Genomic DNA, 22,331 nt, shown 5'->3' on the forward strand with positions numbered 1-22,331 from the left:
GTAGACGTTGACACTTCTTAGTATTTTTTCAGAAAACCCTCAGGAGATAAGGGGATTTTTATCCTAGAATAACAGGTTTTTATAGGCGTTTTAGGAGTAAATGGGTTCACTGATGTGAGAAAGACAGTGATGATGTACCTTTAGAAATGTGTGTGTTTCTAGTTGAGGGATCCTGAGAGTGTGTGATGTGGACTGGATTCACTGCTGTCGTTGAATCAGCTTGAGCTGTGAAGATGAATGTTAGTTCAGATCATTAATACTGTACAATATGACCATCATATTTTAACTTTGATCATCACATTACATAAAAAGTTAATATTTTTGCTGTCAAGTTTCAATTCCTTTATTATTTCCAGCATCACGTTTTGGACTGTTACTTCACTGCAGTTCATTAGTTTGAAGCAATGCTTTGAGTTACTCTTCTGTGAGAGTCAAAGAAGCTTTTGTTCCCTCAGTTTGTTCTGGTTTAGTGATACTGATAGACCTTAGTGTTACTGACATTATGAGGGTCTTCTAACACTGTTTTCTCACCTGAATACTTGACAGTGTATCTGACTGAGGTCTTGACTTCATTTCGGTGAGCAAGAAGACATCTCCACTCTCTGTTGTCATCTTCATTCAGGAGTGTTGTAGTCAGAGTGATGATACAGTGATATTGATCTGATGATGATGATAATATCTGATATCTGGAGTCTGTCTTCAGATCAACACCAGTCTGATTCACCCACAACAGCTCAATTCCCTTAGAACGAACCAAATAATCACAGGAGAGTCCAGTATCTGAATACAACTGACAGGAGAGAGTCACAGAGCGGCCTGGACTGATCTCAGTCTGTGAGGATGATGATGAAGATGATGATGATGATGATGATGATGGAGACACTGAAACTGAACACGGACACAAATCACAGACTCTTCAATCATCGTCTGAGTTTAAAGTGAGAATCTGCCCTTTTCAAATTGATCACATAATCATAAACGTACCATGAAGAACATGCAGATAAACATAATCATCAGCTCCTTGTTTTTGGTCTGGTTGTCCATTCACATCTATCCATTGTTGGCAGGTGTAAGATCCATAATCTTCTTCTGTGACGTTCTTGATGTTCAGAGAGCAGTCAGACTCCAGACTCAGTCTCTCATGTCTCTCTTTGTCTTTATTCTTTATCCCTTTAGTAATCAGTTCAACTGATCCTGAAGGATTGCTGTGAGTCCATGTAGTTTTAGATTTGCAGTCAGAAAGAGCATTATTACAGGACAGACACACATTTTCACCAGAACTGATGAACACATGAGTCTCATTCACTCCACTGATACCTGAAACACAGTATATCTCAGTGATCATTATGATATATATTAATAAATGAAACATAAAACATACCAGCATAAAAAGCAGAAGTTTTAAATCATATTATTTTTCCTCACTTAGAGCAAACAACACACTCTCCAGAATAAACTATTAGTCTTTATCAGAGAGCTGTTAAAATCACTGACACACTCTCAATATGAAGATAATTCTTCATCATCAGATGTTTGAGTGACACTATGTCCAGTATCAGGAATAATACAGTATGATCTGTGTGTATCAATACACAACTCTGAGATCACAACATGAATGTGTGCAAGAATAAACTGAGCATGTTCAAATGAACTCTTTCCAGACTAATTCCACTAAATGTCTTTAGAGAAAATACAGATTTCTTTACCTGTGAGAAGTGAAGAGAGAATGATCAGTCCCAGCAGACACAGATCACACTTATCAGCCATTTTGTGTTTCTGTCAGTCTTTCTCTTCATTATATATAGTTACAGCTCTTCCTTTACACATCATCAGCTCCTCCTCTGGTTGTGAACTTCCTCTCATCAAATGAGTGTTTAAATCCTGCTAGAGTTGCTATAGTGACACTAAAGTGTTGCTTTAAGTGTGTGTGAAACGTGTGAGAAGTGCATATACTGTGAACACACTGTCTCAACACACATCTGCTCTGAACAGTTTATTGGCTACTTTTGCACACGAGAGAATTACTGTTAGTCTCATTTCTGCAAGACGTAAAATATGTTGTGTCAGTTCTGGTTCAGTCAGTGTCCGGTGTCGTCTTTAGTGGATGTGTTGCATGTTACTCTGGTTCCTGTTTGGATTACTTGTTGGATTTATTAAATATTCATCTTCTTCTTCTTCGCCGCATGTGTTTCTATACCTGCGTGACAGTCTCTTTGTGTTGTGGCTTTGAGCTCTAGTGTTTTCAGAAGCATGTCATCGCTGGCTGTGAGAACTCAGTTAGTTTGACCGCACTGGTTTAACCCACACACACCTGTGATCATCTCTGAACCCAGTTTAGGCAGACCGTGTGAATTCACACACATTCAGAAAACAGTTCCTCTTCTTTCTTGAGAGTTGCTTGAGAGCAAGAAACCTCTATCTGATATAGCTGACTACGCCACCCTGTTAAACAGGGAAATATGAATATTAATGAATTTAACCCCCTACAAAGGACACACAGGAACGTGGTTATCGAAAGGAGGGCCTGAGACGTGGATACCAAAAGATACAAAAGTTTTATTTCAATCATCAAGCAGTAATCTGAAAACATTAAAAGACTGAAGGAGCAGGTTACACATACACACATTAAAGAAACCACACATGAAAAGGAGGCCGAGGCTTACCAATGGCAGGGAAACTAGTTTAATGAGCACAAGGTCTCACCACAACACAAGCAAACGGTGTATTCGAATCCCTTTTTATACGCTCCCTCAGTAGCGGAGTGGCAATCGGGAGAATCAGGACTTTTCCCGGTGGGCCGGTAGTGTTTTGAGGCCGCGAGGGCCGGTCTGATAACAGTTATACATTGTGAGTTATATTAGCAACACCATCTGGCGGCCTGATGAGCGGCCGCTTCCCGCTGGTCAAACTGTGCAGCCTCTCTGCTCAACACAGTATCTAAAAGTGCTCAACCCGTTCGGCAGGTCCAACCATGTCTAGGATTTTCAAAAACAGGGGGATCAGTGAGCGGCCCCTCCCCAAATGGCATAGCCTGTCGGGCCGGCCTTTGATGTAAAAGCCACCGAACACCTCTTTTTCCTCGTCACGTTTTGGAAGTCTAAAGTCTGTGTGAGTGAGTTAAATGCTGGAAAGTAGGGCTGTGTGATATATCGCATGACATTGTTATGCGCATCTCGTCAGTAAAGCCGGTTCCTTGATTAGTAGTAAATCTCGTTCGATCAGCGATGCAGAACCTCAACAACTGTTTGCTGAAATGTGATTCGAGGGCCACTGCTGGCACTTTGCAGGCTGAGCTGTTACGCCTGGCCAGACAGTGGGAAAGACTGAAGCTGTCCCCTCTGAAAGAATACCAGGTGAGGACACACACAGCGGATGATGCATCTGAAGGCAGTGGTAATGAAGACACACATGATGTGGAAGGGCCAGAACTGGTTAATAAGAATGTCTGTATGTGTAAAAACTGTGCCATTTGTGTGTATCTTGTCCTGGCACAATACAATCTGCTGACAGATGCATATCATGTCATTGGACTGGCCTACACATTTCTGTTGACGTTATCGACCACTCAAGTGTCCTGCGAGAGGAGCTTTTCCACCCTGAAGTTTGTTAAAAACAGACTTAGAAGCACTCTAACACAAGAGCACTTGAAGCCTTTATGCTTCAACTCATGTTTTGAGGGAGTCTCTGTGTGTGTGTGTGTGTGTGTGTGTGTGTGTGTGTGTGTGTGTGTGTGTGTGTGTGTGTGTGAGAGAGAGAGACAACAGCAAGTGATGAGAGAGAGAGACAACAGCAAATGATGAGAGAGAGAGAGAGACAACAGCAAGTGATGAGAGAGAGACAACAGCAAGTGATGAGAGAGAGACAACAGCAAGTGATGAGAGAGAGAGACAACAGCAAGTGATGAGAGAGAGACAACAGCAAGCGATGAGAGAGAGACAACAGCAAGTGATGAGAGAGAGAGACAACAGCAAGTGATGAGAGAGAGACAACAGCAAGTGGTGAGAGAGAGACAACAGCAAGTGATGAGAGAGAGAGACAACAGCAAGTGATGAGACAGCAAGTGATGAGAGAGAGACAACAGCAAGTGATGAGAGAGAGACAACAGCAAGTGGTGAGAGAGAGACAACAGCAAGCGATGAGAGAGAGACAACAGCAAGTGATGAGAGAGAGAGACAACAGCAAGTGATGAGAGAGAGACAACAGCAAGTGATGAGAGAGAGACAACAGCAAGTGATGAGAGAGAGACAACAGCAAGTGGTGAGAGAGAGAGAGAGAGAGAGAGAGAGAGAGAGAGAGAGAGAGAGAGAGAGAGAGAGAGAGAGAGGGACCCAGCCGAGTCCCCCTATTACAGTGAAGACACCTTCTCCATCCTGCAAGATGAGATTAGCCATTTCCAGACCAAAGGGAATGTGTTAATGTGTGGCGATTTAAACGCCAGAACTGGAAACGAACCAGACTTTGTCAGCACACAGGGAGACAAGTATACAAACACCAGCCACCCTCTGCCCTCATACCAGCTCAGAAATAATTATGACCAATTTACAAACAGAAGTGGAAGAAGTCTACTTGAGCTCTGTCGATCACTGGGCCTGTATATAGTGAACGGCCGCATACGGGGAGACTCTTTTGGTTGTTATACCTTTAATTCTTTCCTGGGCAACAGTACTGTCGATTACTTCATCACAGACATTGACCCAGTGCATCTCAGAGCATTCACAGTCAGTCCTCAAACACCTCTGTCAGACCACTGTACAATTACACTATATTTAAGACGAACTCATACCAATGAATCACGCAGACAGCCCTCTCATTTACTGAAGCTGCAACAGCCCTACAAGTGGACAAAAAACAGCACAGAAAATTATCAAAATGCAATAGAAAGCCAAACTATCCAATTATTATTAGACAAATTTATAACTAACACATATTCACAAAATAAATTAGGCATAAATCTGGCACTAAGTGACATTACCAACATATTCCACCAAACAGCATCCATGTGCAATTTGAAAAAGAAATCATCAAAAAGGAAACCAAAAAACACCAACGAAACGTGGTTTGACAGTGAGTGCAAACATACCCGAACAACAGTACGAAATCTGTCAAATCAAAAACACAGAGATCCTGACAATGAAGAACTCCGCCATCAGTATCATGAAGCTCTTAGACTGTACAAACAAACTCTAAGAGTAAAAAAGGAAAAACACACAGAACAATTATTTCAAGAAATGGAAGAGTCAATAAATACCAGTAACTTCTGGAACAACTGGAACACTCTCTATAGACCACAGCAGGAAGAACTGGCCATTCAAAACGGGGACATATGGAGGACACACTTTGAAAATCTGTACAAAACACATGAAACAAATCCTGCTCGAAATGAATTAAAAAACAAATTAGAAATCCTGAAAGAAAAAATTAAAGACAACCAGAACCCCCTAGATTTCCCAATCACTGTAGATGAGCTTACAGAGAGACTGCATGCTTTAAAACCCAACAAGGCATGTGGCATTGACGGAATATTAAATGAAATGATCAAATACACCAACGACAAATTCAAAACCGCAATAATCAAATTATTCAACATTGTTTTGAGTGTAGGATATTTCCCCGACTCCTGGAACCAAGGCCTGATTACACCGATCTTTAAACAAGGAGACAAATATGAGCCAAACAATTACCGAGGCATATGTGTCAATAGCAACCTGGGGAAAATATTCTGTTCGATTATTAATGTAAGACTGCAGAACTTTCTTAAAACACACAAAATTCTGGACAAAAGTCAGATTGGTTTTCTGCCCAAACACAGAACATCTGACCACATCTACACCCTCCACACCATCATTGATAAACATGTATACCAGAATAAATCTAAAGTCTTTGCTTGCTTTATCGACTTTGAGAAGGCTTTCGACTCGATCTGGCACGAAGGACTCTTCCTAAAACTACTGGAAAATGGGATTGGAGGGAAAACATTTGATCTGATAAACACCATGTATAAAAACAACACATGTGCTGTAAAAATAGGGAATAGTCGAACAGAATTTTTCCCCCAAAATCAAGGAGTCAGACAAGGTTGCCCATTGAGCCCCACTCTATTTAACATTTATATAAATGAATTAGCCAAAGCCTTAAATAACTCCACTGCCCCCGGCCCAACCCTGACGGACTCAGAGATCAGATGTCTCCTCTTTGCAGATGATTTAGTCATTCTGTCAGAAACAAAAGAGGGACTACAACAGCTCCTCGACGTCGTAGAGACATTCAGTCTAACGTGGGCTCTCAAAATTAACTTCGCTAAAACAAAAATAATGATTTTTCAAAATAGATCCAGGTGTAGGGAAAATAAATACGTTTTCAGAGCAGGAAACCAAGTCCTCCAACACACCCACGATAACACATATCTGGGACTAAAGCTGAGTTCAACAGGGAACTTTAATCTGGCTGTGAATGAACTGAAAGCAAAAGCAATGAGAGTCTTCTACATGATTAAAAACACTATTCGACATGAAATTCCAATTCAAACCTGGCTAAAAATCCTAAAAGCAATAATCGAACCCATTGCTCTGTATGGCAGCGAGATATGGGGACCTCTGAAAACCCAAGATTTCTCAAAATGGGAAAAAGAAGAAATCGAAACTCTGCATACCCAAATTTGTAAAAGCATCCTAAAAGTAAACAGAGCGACACCAAACAACTCGTGCAGAGCTGAATTAGGACAATACCCCCTGCTGATCACTATCCAAAAAAGAGCTTTGAAATTCTACCAGCACCTGAAGCGCAGTGACCCGAGCTCATACCAGCTGAGGCCCTGCGGTGTCAGGAGCAGAACCGGCACTGGAGCGCAGTGACCCGAGCTCATACCAGCTGAGGCCCTGTGGTGTCAGGAGCAGAACCGGCACCAGAGCGCAGCGACCCGAGCTCATACCAGCTGAGGCCCTGCGGTGTCAGGAGCAGAACCGGCACTGGAGCGCAGTGACCCGAGCTCATACCAGCTGAGGCCCTGTGGTGTCAGGAGCAGAACCGGCACCAGAGCGCAGCGACCCGAGCTCATACCAGCTGAGGCCCTGCGGTGTCAGGAGCAGAACCGGCACCGGAGCACAGTGACCCGAGCTCATACCAGGCTGAGGCCCTGTGGTGTCAGGAGCAGAACCGGCACCGGAGCGCACTCTCTCAGCTCATGCTGAAACTACAGCCAGACCAGCACAGCACTATCTGGCCCAACCAAATTATCAAATTACAAAAACAAAATTACATTTCCTATTGGAAAGATGCTACTAAATCACAAAAGAAGATGGAACTCTATTTACACCTGAAAAGAGATTATAAACCAGCAGAATACCTGAGCTGTGTGAAAGAGCATAAAGTGAGAAAGACCCTGACCAAGTACAGGCTGAGTGACCACAGTCTGGCTGTAGAGAGAGGTGTGTGTGTGTGTGTGTGTGTGTGTGTGTGTGTGTGTGTGTGTGTGTGTGTGTGTGTGTGTGTGTGTGTGTGTGTGTGTCTGAGGGAGAGGTAGATTTATTTTTATCGAAAATTTTACTTTTGCATATTATACTGTAAAAACACAATTATAGTTGATTTTAGTCGAAAAACAGCAAATAACAAATCGATTAGCATCAACATGCACTTTTTGTTCACGTAAACATTAAAATACACCTCATATTTCAGCCTTTAAATAATTTTTTTGTCAAAAAAGATAAATTACTGACATTTACACATTAGCTTATATTTATTAGTGTTGTTTGGGTGCACCCCCATCATGTTGACTGAGCTTTCAGTGTTGTTATGGAAAGGGGTGATTGGTTGGTTCCTGTCACATGACCTGCGGTGCGTTTGCGGCATTCTGAAAAGTTTAGATTTTTTTCATCTCGTTGCGCCTGGTAAAAAAATTAGCGCGTCGCTTCAATTATAAGCACGCTTGCCCGCGCGCCTACATTTGAACAAACTTGAGCGCGCAAAAGCCACGATATGTGAACAGCCTCTGGCGAGCTAGCTCATATCAAGCCACGAGCTATTGGTAGCACGCGAGCGCCCGCCGGCCCAAAGTTGCAAGGGTGGTTTTTCGTCTCACAGGTGCTCGAGGGGTGCGAGAAGACCACCATTCAACCCGAAAACAGTCATATAACCATTCCAATGACTCTGAAGCTGTTCGGTTAAGATAAAAAAAAGTTACTTAGTTCACCTTTAAAACATTTCGGTGCGTTCGTAATACGCACTGGGAACGCCAGAGCGTACATTGTGCTTTTGAACTTCCGCCCGCCTGCCCGCTCTGGTGCTCTCAGAGGCAATTTACGAACGCACCCACAATAGCCTAGTTTTTTTATGTACCGGTTCGTTTTTTTAATAAAAATGACTAAATTCACACACTTTTACGATGTTTTTGGGACTCAAACTGTTGGACAGCTAATTCAGAAAAAATACTTTCAAAATGTAAGACTTTATAAAGCCGTGATAAGACTTTTAAGGGTCTTAATTTTCCCAAAATTTATTTATCACCTTTAATACCCCACGGATACCCTGATTTAAAATTGTTTAATTTGAAACAGGCAAGGCATACTCTGTTGCTTTTTTCTGGTAATTTTGTGTGCATTGACATGATGTGATCTATGCATTTTCTCACCTGCACTAGCTGGATGTCTATTATGAGGTTCTTTTGAAGATCCATTGTGGTGTAGCTCCCATACTTTGCTGAATGGCCTGAAATGTCACAATACAACTAATATTTTATAAAATAGTTTACACAGGAACACATTATTAAGACTGCAGAAGAACTTGCATCACCAAGCATGACTCTTTACCTGGCGAATCAGCTCTCATATCGCCACCAATTATCACCTTGTCCGCCTCACAGAGATCCTTCACTAAATCCACCTGTTCCTTCTTCCACTTATATATTATTAGTGGTTCCAGGTACATGCTGGCATGCCTTCTGAAGGTTCTGTATTTGAACATCTTCAAATGCATTGACTCAAATACCTTCAAAAGAAAAAAAATAATTACGCATTATACGTTTAAACTATTTTAAACAGAAAAAAAAAATAAAAAAAAAATTATTATTATTATTATTAATATATATATATATATATATATATATATATATATATATATATATATATATATATATATATATATGAGGGATGCACGATTTGGGGAAAATGTCATATTGCGATAATAGAGGTCAATATTGCGAATGCGATATAATAAACAAATGGTTTCATGAGTCAACTTGCTTGGTTCTCAAGGAAAATAAATGCACACACAGATTAGTGATAATCTGCCTAAAGAAAAAAGTTATTTAGTCAAGAGCAGTGAGTGTTTTTCTCTGTTCCCTTTGTTCTTTGATTAACTTTAGCGACAGAGATAATTAGTGGCTACTGTGTACTGTCCCTTTAAGAGCAGCCGCTGCTGACAGAGACGCGGATCTCACACGCGCCTCATTCTCTCACGAGTCACAACTCTTCACGTTCATCATAAGACTACTCTTATGTTATGAAGATACTCGACAAAAAGACATTTTGGCATAATTGTGTGTGTTATTGTTCGTTCAAGCTCGAAAGAGAACTGTATTCTGGCATGCTGTTTTGTGCGAACGCACGATATTAGCGCGAGTCTTTCTGTCTGTCACAGTCAGGACATTCACAGTCAGCGAGTTCATTTAAGCATGTGTGTTGTTCGTTCTACCGCGAAAGAGAACTTGATACTGGCGCGCGTCTATCTGTGGGTCGTGTGTGTGTGTGTGTGTGTGTCAGGAGGCATTCACTGACAGCACTTTCTTTTTTATCTTATCGCGCATGAATGGTTTAAAAGCATTTGCATGAATAAGAGCAGGATCATGTAACACTAGCCAAAGGATGGCAAAAATTAACAGATGCTGCGTTAATTGCGTTAACAGCGCTAATTTGTTTATTTAATATAAAATCGCAGCATTTTGCGTCATATAATCGCGTAGGCTTGACATCGCGATTGCGATACGATTAATCGTGCAGCACTAATTAATATATATATATATATATATATACTCATATAATCGCGTAGGCTTGACATCGCGATTGCGATACGATTAATCGTGCAGCACTAATTAATATATATATATATATATATATATATATATATATATATATATATACCCCACAAACCTTTTTCATCTGGAAGAATGAAGCTCCAGAGAAGTACAGGGAAGCAGACAGCTGGAGGTTACCAACAGGGGTACTGCCAACACAGGGTTGGCTCTTCCACTGTCTGAAATACTCACAATGCGGGCAAAGTTGCTCAATGGCCAAAAAAGTCCCATTGCTACGAGGCCGAATATTGCAGGCTCTTGAACATACTGGACAGATCTCAAACAGTTCAAGTAGACAGTTTTCAAACACAATATATTTGGTGTCTTCATGAGAGGCTTTGGATGTGTACATGCTATCACAAGAGAAAATTAATAACAAAAAATGTATATTATGTTGAAAAAAAGTACATTACCAGTTTTACGAGTCAGTTAAACATACAGTTATATGTATGCTAAACTTAACATGATAAAGACAAAAACTTACGAATGCTTTGATGGTTCAGTAACACTGGTGACAGACTGAGCAGGGTCATATGTTACGTCCTGAGTGTCACAGACTTCTTCAAAAGACACACTTTCTTCACCCTCCAATTCAAAGCGAGGCCTTTTGGCAGGCCTTTCATCTTTTAGAGGTGTTGAAGTAAAAGGCTGTGAAGTAGTCCAGGGTATGGCGACATCACCACTTGAAAGATTTGAGGACTGCTCTGTTTGTGTTTCTATAACGTTAGAAAATACAACGTAAAGTTTTATTCTATCAATTGTAATTGCATTATTATAAAAGTATGGACTATAAATAATTCCTTTTAGGCAATCAAGCTTTTAAGCTTCTTATAAATAGAATTATGATGACACAAGTTAGGATTATATAAACAATACCATTGCTACGACACTTGGGTCTCATGGTTCGAAACGACAGCTGTGTGCCCACAGATGTATGAGTGGGTTGGTCAGTTTGACAGCCAACATCTTTTGATATGGGGCCTGAACATGGCAGTCTCTGAAAACAATATGCAAGTAAACTAAGTAAAAACACTGTGCTTATTCATAATGAATGAAATTGCGTTTTAAAAAGTAGTTTAAAGTTTTAAATACATTACTTACAGTTTGCGTCGTCGTTGTTGAGCCCAGAGTAGTCGGCACGGCCTTATCTTTAAGCAACAGTTTTCTGGCAAAGCCAGCATCATATTGGGATTTGTTTTCAAAACAGTCATCCTTAAAATGTATAGAACAAACGCTTAAATTAACACTAGAGTGACTGGGACGTCCGCAAAAAATAAAGTGCATCCATTTTTCCCTGACATCTGGATCTTTCGGCAGCGAATTCAAAGATGTTGTTTGTCCACAGCCAGGAACAGCACATCTGCGTGGCATCGTAATTTTCCTGTACACAGACCCACTAGCTGTCCGTTGACTGAACACTTGTGAGACGAAATGAGCGTAGTTGTCTTGCGCTTGAAGCGTAGTTGTCTTGTGCTGGAGGCGGTCATATGCAAACGGCTGGTACGTCACTTCGCACCGTGACGTCACTTCTTACCATGGATCCAGAACGAGCTGTAATTAGAGCTTGATTAAATAAATGGTTCGTTTATAATGGAGAGGACGTCTTAAGCTATGAAACTTGCAGGACGTTTTAATGGTACAAAGACCTCTTGGTTTCTCATGTCATGACCCCTTTAAGGCTCCTTCTTCCTAATGTGCAGTCTCTCACCACTCTGTGTGATCTCCTCTCGCCACACAAACATGTCCTTTTATAATCCCCCTCGCGAATACATGTCTCTCTCGCGGCTCAATCTCCGCTCGTTACACAGCTGACGCTCATTTCCCCATTACTAAGCCCGGCCGGACTGTTTACACGGAAGGACCCGGAACCGGCCTGGTGTTACATCGAAATCGCTCCCACAGGGAAACACGTCACTCCGTGTAGTGATGGCCAAATGAAGCGTTTCGAAGCATTATTGCTTTCTGATACAATTGTGTCGAAAATGGTTCATTACTCGAAGCTTCATTCAGATAGAAATTGCAGCACCATCTCCTGGTGAAGTAAATGTAATGCAACAAAGCTGACAACCATAAAATGCAAGTAACGCCCCGTTTATTACGTGTTTTTACCGAGGCGATCAAAGCTGAAACAGTGTTAGTGCTGTGAAACTCAGTTATGTAGGTGAATTTTACAGATACTGATGAATTTCATGTGTTCACCTTGATAATAAAACATGATCTGTGTGTGTAATTATTTCTTTAGACAAGGACAGAAGATCAGACCAGCTTAAAAAAAAGTTGGAAACCATCACAGAAATTCTAATGGTTTATATTAAAATAGGAACCATTGGCTTTTACCCTTTAAACCACTACATTATTCTTTTTTGTAGTGTGTTAGGGACATATTCCATTAGGATTTAATGCCCCCACCAATACAACCCAACACATATCAGTAGACCCACAGAGACCACTATAATTCCCATTACAACCAATACAATTCCCATGAAAACCATTAAATCCAATAGAATTTCTGTAATGGTTTCTATAGTTTTTTTTACCTTCACTTTTATAAGAAATACAGCCGCCAGGTTTCAAACCTGTCAACACTGGATTGGGCTGTCAAAGCAGTCAGGTGGTTTACTACAGGAGTGAACCAGTGTGTTTGCTTCAGAAGTCATTTTCACGTGACTAGTGACGTAATGATACAAGCTCCGAAGCAGTGGTTCATTGCAAGGACCGTTCGAGTTTGAAGCAAGCTTCGGAGCGTCGGTGTCAGACGTAACATCACTAACTCCGTGACACCTCCATTGGTCTCAAGCCAGCCACCTACACATCCCTCTCAAACTTCCTTTATATTTAGCCGTATCTGTTCCAGTGTATTTTAACAATGTGAAGTAACAAATTTGATTTGTTAAAGATAAAATAAAACGGCAGCAGCATCAATTCCCCTCACAGACCTCAAACTGTAACTCTTGACTTGACATTCAGTAACAGTTCTCACTCCAAACATCGAGACAATCACACAAACGAACACAAAATCGCTCAGGTCTGAATGAACTCAACATATTCTCCTCATGCTCGCTGCTGCTGCACTAAATGTTTATTTCAGTAGGAAGACGCCAGAAAAGACGCACAAGTATCTCTGTGATCGATGAAAACAATACAGAAATGAGTCTGTTGCTTAATCAAACTGTAAAGTGTGTGTGATGGTTGTGTAAATATGAGAAATACCGTGAACTGCTCTCCTCACCTCAGGACTCCTTTCTTGGCGGCTCGAATTAGCGCCATCTGTTGTGGGTTTTGGATCAGAGACTCATTTTACTCTTTTTTTCATGTGATGCATGATAATGAGGAAGGAAACAGTTTTTATTTCAAAAAGTACAGCAATTACATATTTATTAAATACAACTTTGTGTACAAAATATACAACATGTATTAACAATGTGTTCAATGTCATCAGAATACAAATGATAAAATAAGAGTTAACAGTGATTAGCTGAAAACTGAAAAATAAAAGACAAAAAAGAAGATAGAAAGTACACAAGTAAAATTCTTACAAATAATTGCTTTAATATTTACTGAAGATGTAGGCCTAATTGTAGCCTAGTAATAAGTATTTTAAATTATTTCAAAAACACAGAAAAAAATGGTTTGTTAATGGCAAACTTACATTTATGTATATAACATTTTCCAAGAAGTTAAATTAAATTTATAACAAAGCAATCAAATATTTCTGAGCTGAAGTCACAAGATCACCCGAAACAACAAATATGAAATGTAAATATTAAACCTCTGGTAGGCCTATGTCTGAAATAAAAGGCAAAGCAAAAGATGAGGGAGGGAAGCACAGGCATTTGAAAATACTACAGGTTTTCTAATGATACAAAACTTAATGCTAATCGGTGAAGTATGCCTTTAAGTCTACCTTTTTCATAAGAATTTATAACTACAGATTTTCTAATATAGTGTTTCAAATTTTTCCAAAAGAAATTAAATAAACATTGGTGAACTATCCTGGAAGTCTGATCATCAACATAAAGAGATGTAGCAGAGTTAGCTAGACGTGAAAGACCATGGAAAGTAAAGTTCTACCCTTGAGAGACAGATCTCTGTGTAACCAGATATTTTGTGTCTTTCTGTTTTTTTTTTTTTTTTTTCAGAATCAAGAGAAAAGTAATCAACACATCTGTTCTTCATATACTTAGAAACGACTCTCCCAAATAAGTAACTTTCACTGGGATGCCTTCGATGTTTGTTAAACAACAATGTTTGATTGATAAGAGTTCACCATTTATGTATATTTAAAAGTAAGCCTGAAGTCCTGGAAAATAACCTAATAATATTAATAGCTAAGTAAACCTGAGCAGAGTTGTGTAAAACAGAGTAGCCTAGTATCATCTTTGACTCTGTATGATCTCTCTATCCGCGATATTAATGCCCTGTATAGCACTTGTCCTAAGATGAACAGAAAGTAATTGACCACCTTATAAAAATACGGTGAAATTGGACAACCTTGTCTAATTCCACGTAGTAAATTAAATCTTGTAGATGAGCCCATTTTCAATTTGATTGTAACGAAACTGAGGAAAGCAGGCAAAGACATGGATCTAGTGGTGTGACATTTGAACCGAGGCGTCGGAGCTTGTGTCGAGAAAAAGTGGGCGTGCCAGATGAAGCCGCGATTCGAGGCTTGTGTTGTTAACGTGAAAATCACGTGACTAATGACAAACGAGGCCTCGGTTTGTGTGGATACGTCATCGGTTCGGTCTGAGTGTCGCTTCCGGATAAAGGGGGTTCGAAACTCGCGCCACCTTGTGGGTGGAGGAGTAGTAGAAGCAGTTGTAGTAGAGTCAGAGTGACGCTGGTTCAGAATTTATTAATTTAATTTATTAATTTGTCTGCTATTTCTTTGCACAGTAGCTAGATATCACTAGTGAGTGTAGTGATAGTATAGTTGTATATATGGAAACTAACCACTAGGTGTCAGTATTATTATACTTACCTGGAGAATATACAGACAGTGAGTTAGACGATCACATGTGTTGTTACAGTTCCTGCTCGAGACCTGAAAGTGAATTAAAATATAAGTTTAATTACAAACAGTTTCTTCATTGAAATAAGAAACATTACATGGTACCAGGAGTGGTGATAATCACCAACATTGACAGTCGTCATGGAAAGTGTTAAACCGCCTGACGCTGTAAACTGGACTGGAAACATTGATCACGAATGGCGTATGTTCAAACAGAGATTCACGCTGTACTTGCAAGCAGTGGGCTTGGATGAAGCGTCGGATGCACGTAAGATTGCATTGCTTCTCACCGTCGCGGGACCTCAGTCAATAGAAGTGTTTAACACACTCGTGTTTGCACAGGCCGCGGACAAAGGCAAATATGACGTGGTGATGGAAAAGTTTGATTTGCACTGCACACCAAGAAAAAACGAGACTTTTGAGAGGTATGTTTTTCGCTCTCGTCTACAACAAGGAGAGACGTTTGATAGTTTCTTAATTGATTTAAAGTTGAAAGCTAAAACATGCAATTTCGGACTGTTGCAAGATTCAATGGTCCGTGACCAAATTGTGTTCAGCATCAATGATAAAAAAGTGAGGGAGAGGCTTTTGAGAGAGACGGAGCTAACCTTGAATGAAGCCGTGCGGATATGTCATGCCAGTGAGATAGCTATTCAGCATGCTAAAACCTTTGGTGAACACACAAAGATGAGCGGGAGTGACAATTCAGCCGTAGCTGCAGTAACAGAGAAGATGCAGAAAAGCGGAATGAGTAAACTGAAACAGCAGAAAGAACTGTTTAACTGTAAGAGGTGTGGCAAAAGACACCTGCCAAAGCAGTGCCCAGCTTATGGCAAAGTCTGTGCTAAATGTAAAGGGCAGAATCATTTTGCCAAACAATGCTTTTCGAAAGGTGGACAAAGTCAAAGAGAGCGTGTGCATGCAGTGGAAGAAACATCCCTCAGTGACACATTCTTCGTTGGAATGGTGCAGCAGGCCGATATCAGTCAAGAAAGAACAGAACAGACTGATGTGAATAGTGTTGCACGGGACAAGTGGATGACTGCTCTGGAAATAAATGGAGTAACAGTATCACTCAAGCTAGACACAGGAGCAAAAGTCAATCTGATTTCAGAGTATGATGTCGGAGCAATGAAAATCAAGCCGCACATAAGTCAGAAAACTGTGCAACTCAAAGCCTATAACGGCCAGAACATTCCAACAAAAGGAACATGTACTCTCAGAGTAAAAGTTAAAAACAAAGAGCATTACCTCATGTTTGTGGTTGTTCCAGATGGCCATGATTCTGTGTTGGGAGACAAGGCATGTGAAGATCTGGGTCTGGTAAGAAGAATATACACCAGAAAGAATGGAGAAACACAGAACAGTGTGGAGCAAATCGTCAAACAGTTTCCAGACATCTTTGAAGGGTTTGGAGTATTACCATTCACCTACAAAATACAGTTGAAAAAAGATGCACAGCCAGTAGTTCACGCACCAAGACGGGTTCCAGCACCACTTTGTGAAAAGCTGAGGCAAGAGCTGGATAAAATGACAACAATGGGAGTCATAGAAAAAGTGGAAGAGCCTACAGAGTGGGTTAATTCGATGGTGTGTGTGAAGAAAGCCAATGGTGATCTACGTATTTGTATGGATCCAAAGGACTTAAATGCAAACATACAGAGAGAACATTATCAGATTCCGACACGGGAGGAAATTATAAGTGAGATGGCTGGTGCTAAGTTTTTCACGAAGCTTGATGCATCTCAGGGCTTCTGGCAGCTGAAACTACATGAGGACAGCACAAGGTATTGCACATTCAATGCCCTTTGGCCGCTACTCCTTCTTGAGGATGCCGTTCGGAATTTCCTCAGCTCCTGAAGTATTCCACAGGGCTATGGAACACGTAATCGAAGGCATCGAGGGCGTGCGTGTTTATGTGGACGACATTGTATTGTGGGGATCCACAATAGAACAGCACAACAAGAGGCTCATGGACGTCCTACAGCGTGTAAGGAAGTATGGGCTCAAGTTAAATAGGAACAAGTGTCAGTTTGGAGCGAAGGAAATCACGTTCCTGGGAGATTCGCTGTCAGAAAGGGGTGTGGAACCAGACAAGAGTAAGATACAGGCTATACTCAAAATGCCCAGACCCACAGACAGAAAAGCTGTATTGAGAGTGATGGGGATGATCAATTTCGTCGGGAAGTTCATACCTAACCTGTCTTCAAAAACTGTTTATTTGAGAGAACTGTTGTGCGAAAAAGGCGAGTTCAGATGGACAGCTGATCATGAACAAGAATGGGGACGACTGAAGACTCTCCTCACTACAGAGCCTGTTCTGACGTTCTTTGATCCGACAAAGAAGACAAAGATCTCGACGGATGCTTCCAAGGATGGAATGGGTGCAGTTCTACTGCAGGCGGATGGAGAGAATTGGAGGCCAGTCGCATATGCCTCGAGAACGATGACTCCAACGGAACGCCGCTATGCACAGATTGAAAAAGAGTGCCTGGGCTTAGTGTATGGATTGGAGAAATTTCACGGCTATGTGTACGGCTTACCGACATTTGTGGCAGAGACAGATCACAAACCATTAATTGCCATCATTAAAAAGAACTTGAACCAAATGTCTCCAAGAATCCAGCGACTGATGATGCGACTGCAGAGGTATGATATGGAGCTAATGTATACTCAAGGGAAGCATCTAGTTCTGGCGGACGCTCTGTCCAGAGCTGTTGAGCAGAATGGAAAATGTGAAAGTTCCACAGAGGCTGATGTGACTCAGCATGTGAACATGGTAGCTGAAGCTCTTCCAGTCACAGACACAAAACTCAAACAGATTGCAGTGGAGACTGGAAAAGATAAATGTCTGCAATTGGTCATCACACATCTGAATGAAGGTTGGCCTAGAGGAAGATGTGCTCAGTACTACAACATAAGAGCAGAGTTAAGTGTTGTTAAGGGACTTCTGCTGAGACAAGACAGGATCATTATCCCTCAGTCACTGCAACAGGAGATGTTAAAAAAAAAAAACTGCATGAGGGACACCTTGGGGCCGAGAAATGTAAAAGAAGGGCTAGAACTGCAATCTACTGGCCCGGAATAAATGCAGACATCGACAGGATGGTGTCAACCTGTGATACGTGCTTGAAGCATCATGCTAAGCAACAAAAGGAGCCAATGATCATCACTGATCCACCGGATGAACCATGGCAGAAAGTTGGGACTGACTTATTTTTCCTGGACGGACGAAACTATTTGCTGGTGATAGACTATCTGTCAAACTACCCAGAGATTGCGTTGCTTTCCAATACATCTTCTGCTTGTGTGATAACACACATGAAATCCATCTTTGCGAGACACGGCATTCCACAGGTGGTTTGCAGTGATAATGGGACGTGCTACAGTGGAAGGGACTTCCAGAAGTTTGCTGAGGAATATGGGTTTCAACACGTGACATCGAGCCCATTATATCCGCAGTCGAACGGAAAGGCAGAGAAAGGAGTTCACATAGTGAAACTACTGCTCAAGAAAGCAGTGGACAGTCAATCAGATCCTTATTTAGCTCTGCTGAATTACCGTGCTTCTCCACTAGAACACGGTGTGTCTCCTGCTGAAATACTGATGGGGCGCAGATTACAAACCACACTTCCGTGCTTAGCAACACAAAACAAGAGAAAGTACCTGAAAAGAAAACAAAAGCACCTGAAACTGAGACAAAAAGCGAACTATGACAAGGCATCAAAAAGCCTAGAACCACTCTCCAATAATGACACAGTAAGACTTGAGGATTCCAGTACCTGGACTAAAAGAGCCACAGTCCTGGAGGAGGTGAAGCCAAGGTCTTACACTGTCAGGACAGAAGATGGTCAGATCCTGAGGAGAAACCGGAGAAGTCTGCTAAAAACAAAAGAGACAGTAGAGATTACACATACAGGTGACACTGACTGTGCAGAGTCAACATCTGAAACACTTCCAGTACTGCATCACAATGAGCAAGCTAAAGAAATGCATTCACCTGTGCTGAGAAGATCCAACCGCACAGTAAAGCCTCCTGATAGACTGAACCTCTGAATATTGCTTAAACAGATCAGAAGCATTAGAATGTTCATAAAAGAAAAGATAAAAGAAAATGTAATCAGTTGATTATTGTTACTGTGATTGTAAAGTAAATAATTCTGGAGATTGTTATTTGATACATTACATCCTGTATAATGTGTACAGTGCTTACTTAGTGGTTAGATAATCTAGAAGTCATTAGTTGTAATAACTTGTTCTTTATGTCTACACTGTAAAAAAATGCTGTAAATTTACAGCAGAAATTTACAGTACTGACCCGTTTTCTAAAATTACAGTTTCTTACCGTTAATTAGCACGTGATCTGTGGGGGAGGGAATGAACCGCGAACGACGCACTTTGGCAGTTGGCAAGAGTGACTGACACACGTCTTTCTCGGTGGAAGCACAGCTTTCATGTTGAAACTCATTTACAGGTACCAGACCACGGGTGAATCTAAAATAATTGTGTTCACTGTTAATCTTATTAATTTCGTGCTTTAAGACAGTGGATGTATGTAGCTAAATTTATTGTTCCTCAAAGTTAAACGCGCGCGCGCGTGTGTGTGTGTGTGTGTGTGTCCGTCTCCGAGCTCGCGCGTGCTTGCAGCTTTGCATATTTGTGTTCTTTCATTGTACAAGTTACCCTAATATAGAGGGAAATGTAAAATAAGTGCGTTCGTTGGATTATTGTATTAAGTAACGTTAGGTTTTTAAATTTACCGCCTTTCGCCAGTATGTTTTTTTTACGCTGTGGGGGATGGTGGAACAGCTAACGTTAGGTTCTTCTTTAGCACGAGACGAGTGAATTGCACACGTCTGTCTCATTGGAAGTTATATGAACTTATTAAATGTCAGTGTTATTATTTTGGCTTTTTTTACAGTATATGAGCACAATAATTTTAACAGCATACTTTTGCACTCGATACATTTGCTCCAACTAACGTTACATACATTAAGTCGTCGTCGATATAACAGAGGAAATTCACTTAAGTTTAATTTTAACTTGTTTCTCAAAGTTAAAACACACATGTGTGTGTTTTATAGCTGGATTGTGCTCTTCCATAGTGTAAAATGTTTACTTGCAAACTTTGTTCACACACATGCAGTACTTTACCTGCATTTGTGAGACACATGCGCATTCATATTCATGTTGCGAATGTCAGGTTTAATTGTGCATTACCTGCTTGTAATAAGAGTTTCAAAAAGTTTTCAGCTTTCAAAACTCACTGTTATCGACACAAAGAGGGGAAATCTAAGCTCAAATCTATGCCATTGACTTCATTTGAATTGACGTGTCATGTTGACTTGTGTCAAGTCAGGTGTGACACTATGAGTAGATTTTATCAGCATCTTAAAACTCACATTAGAGAGGGGAGAAGCGTTTCATGTCCATTTCAGCAATGTGACAAGTCTTTTTCAATTGTGTCCACTTTTACAGCGCATGTATCTAGAAAACACAGTGATTGTTCAGAGGTAAACCTGATTGATTCAGTTGCGCTTCCTCATAGCATGCATGAGTGCTCTGAACAGCATCATGAAATGCCACAGGACTTTCTTTGCAGTGATACTGATACTGATGGTGTGGAACAAGACACCTTTGGTGAAAGTGTGGACGAAGATCAGTTTTTGAGACATCTAGCTCTATTTTATCTCAAATTGCAATCAAAATGTCTGATTCCATCCTCCACTGTTCAAATAATTGTTGATCACCTTCAGGAAATTCATGAAATGAGTCACTCGCACCTGCTTTTTAAATTGAGAGAAAAATTGAGTGCATTGGAGGTTGCAGAAGCAGACATAAATGCTATTTTGGGAATTTTGCACAGTGAAAATCTCTTTGAGACTTGTAATTCACAAAAACTTAAAACTGATCAAAAAAGAAAGACATTTTTCAAGAATACATTCAACTATGTAGCACCAGTTCCACTTTGTCTTGGGACAAATGAGGCAGGCAAAGAGTGTTTTGCTCAATATGTTCCGATTAAAGATACAATTGGTTCTCTATTACAGATTGACACAGTTACAGAACATCGCAAACAAGTATTTTCTGGTGTCCGTCCTCACAATGTTCTTCATGATGTATGGGATGGTAGCAACTTAAAAGGTAATGAGCTGCTCAATACAGACACCTCATCCTTTAGTTTAATCCTTTATCAGGATGCGTTGGAAGTAGCCAACCCACTGGGATCTGGCAGGAAAAAACATAAATTACTCTGTGTATATGCAACTCTTGCAGATATTCCTCCACATCATAGATCACGCATTGACCAGATGCAGCTTGTTTTGCTTTGCAGGGAGCAAGACTTCAAGTATTTTGGCCAGGACAAAGTGTTTAGCCCTCTCATCAAAGACCTTAAAGACATTGAGGTAAGTGGCATTAATTTGCCTGATGGAACAGTGTACAGGGGAACGCTGTCTGCAATTTGTGGGGATAATCTGGGCTCCCATGGCATTGGTGGATTTGTGGAAAATTTCACAAAAAGTGTGCATTTTTGCAGATACTGCAATATAGAAAGGGAAACGTTTAAAAAAGATCCCTTGTTCAAAGTAAGTAAACGCACTGTACAGTCGTATAGGGATCTTGTTCAAAGTCAGACAAGTAATGCCACATCCAATGCCACTGGAGGTGTCAAATTTGACTCCGTGTTTAATGGACTACGTTACTTTCATGTGTGTCAGCCTGGGCTACCCCCCTGTCTGGGACATGATATTTTTGAAGGTGTTGCATCATATGATTTAGCATTGTACATTAATAATTTTGTCACAGTGGAGAAGCTGTTCACTTACCAGGAGTTAAATCGACGAATAAATAATTTAACATACTTTGGTAATGATGCAAACAACAAACCCAGTGATGTTGTTCCTGGGAGTGAAAAACTTTCTGGCCATGCAGTTCAAAATTGGTATTTTCTTAGGATGTTGCCAGGATTGATTGGAGACAAAATTGTAAACCCATCTGAAAATGAGACTTGGCAGCTGGTTTTGCAACTACGAGAAATAGTAGAACTTGTATGTGCACCAGCTGTGTCCACTGGTCAGATAGCTTACTTGCAGGTTCTAATTGATGAGTATTTGCATACTCGATGGCAGTCTTTTCCCAGTCATCCACTCAGACCAAAACACCATTACATCAGTCACTATCCTGACCTGATTTTTCACTTTGGCCCTCTAATTCGTTTGTGGACACTGCGATTTGAGAGCAAACACTCCTATTTTA

General features: G+C 40.7%; 1 protein-coding gene across 8 annotated transcripts in view; it reads right to left on the reverse strand.

The window, feature by feature from the left end:
* The window catches only part of LOC311287692 (uncharacterized protein), a 412,610-nt gene that overhangs the window by 11,753 nt on the left and 378,526 nt on the right, over positions 1-22,331 (reverse strand). The window contains exons 1-10 of one of the 8 annotated variants that reach the window (XM_084404705.1): positions 13,293-13,303; positions 11,165-11,614; positions 10,940-11,060; positions 10,548-10,779; positions 10,140-10,416; positions 8,802-8,979; positions 8,624-8,700; positions 985-2,442; positions 532-888; positions 139-225 (exon numbers count right to left, since the gene is read on the reverse strand). In XM_084404705.1, the coding sequence (XP_084260831.1) occupies positions 139-225; positions 532-888; positions 985-1,387 (847 nt within the window). In that variant the 5' untranslated portion in view covers positions 1,388-2,442; positions 8,624-8,700; positions 8,802-8,979; ... (3 more) ...; positions 11,165-11,614; positions 13,293-13,303. Of the gene's footprint in view, positions 1-138; positions 226-531; positions 889-984; positions 3,921-8,623; positions 8,720-8,801; positions 9,025-10,139; positions 10,417-10,547; positions 10,780-10,939; positions 11,061-11,164; positions 11,901-13,292; positions 13,304-22,331 lie in introns of those variants that run through there. The other 7 variants (XM_084404704.1, XM_084404708.1, XM_084404702.1 and 4 more) reach the window with 7 other exon arrangements.

Source organism: Rutilus rutilus, assembly GCF_951802725.1.
Source record: "Rutilus rutilus genome assembly, chromosome: 1".
Taxonomy (NCBI): Eukaryota; Metazoa; Chordata; class Actinopteri; order Cypriniformes; family Leuciscidae; genus Rutilus; species Rutilus rutilus.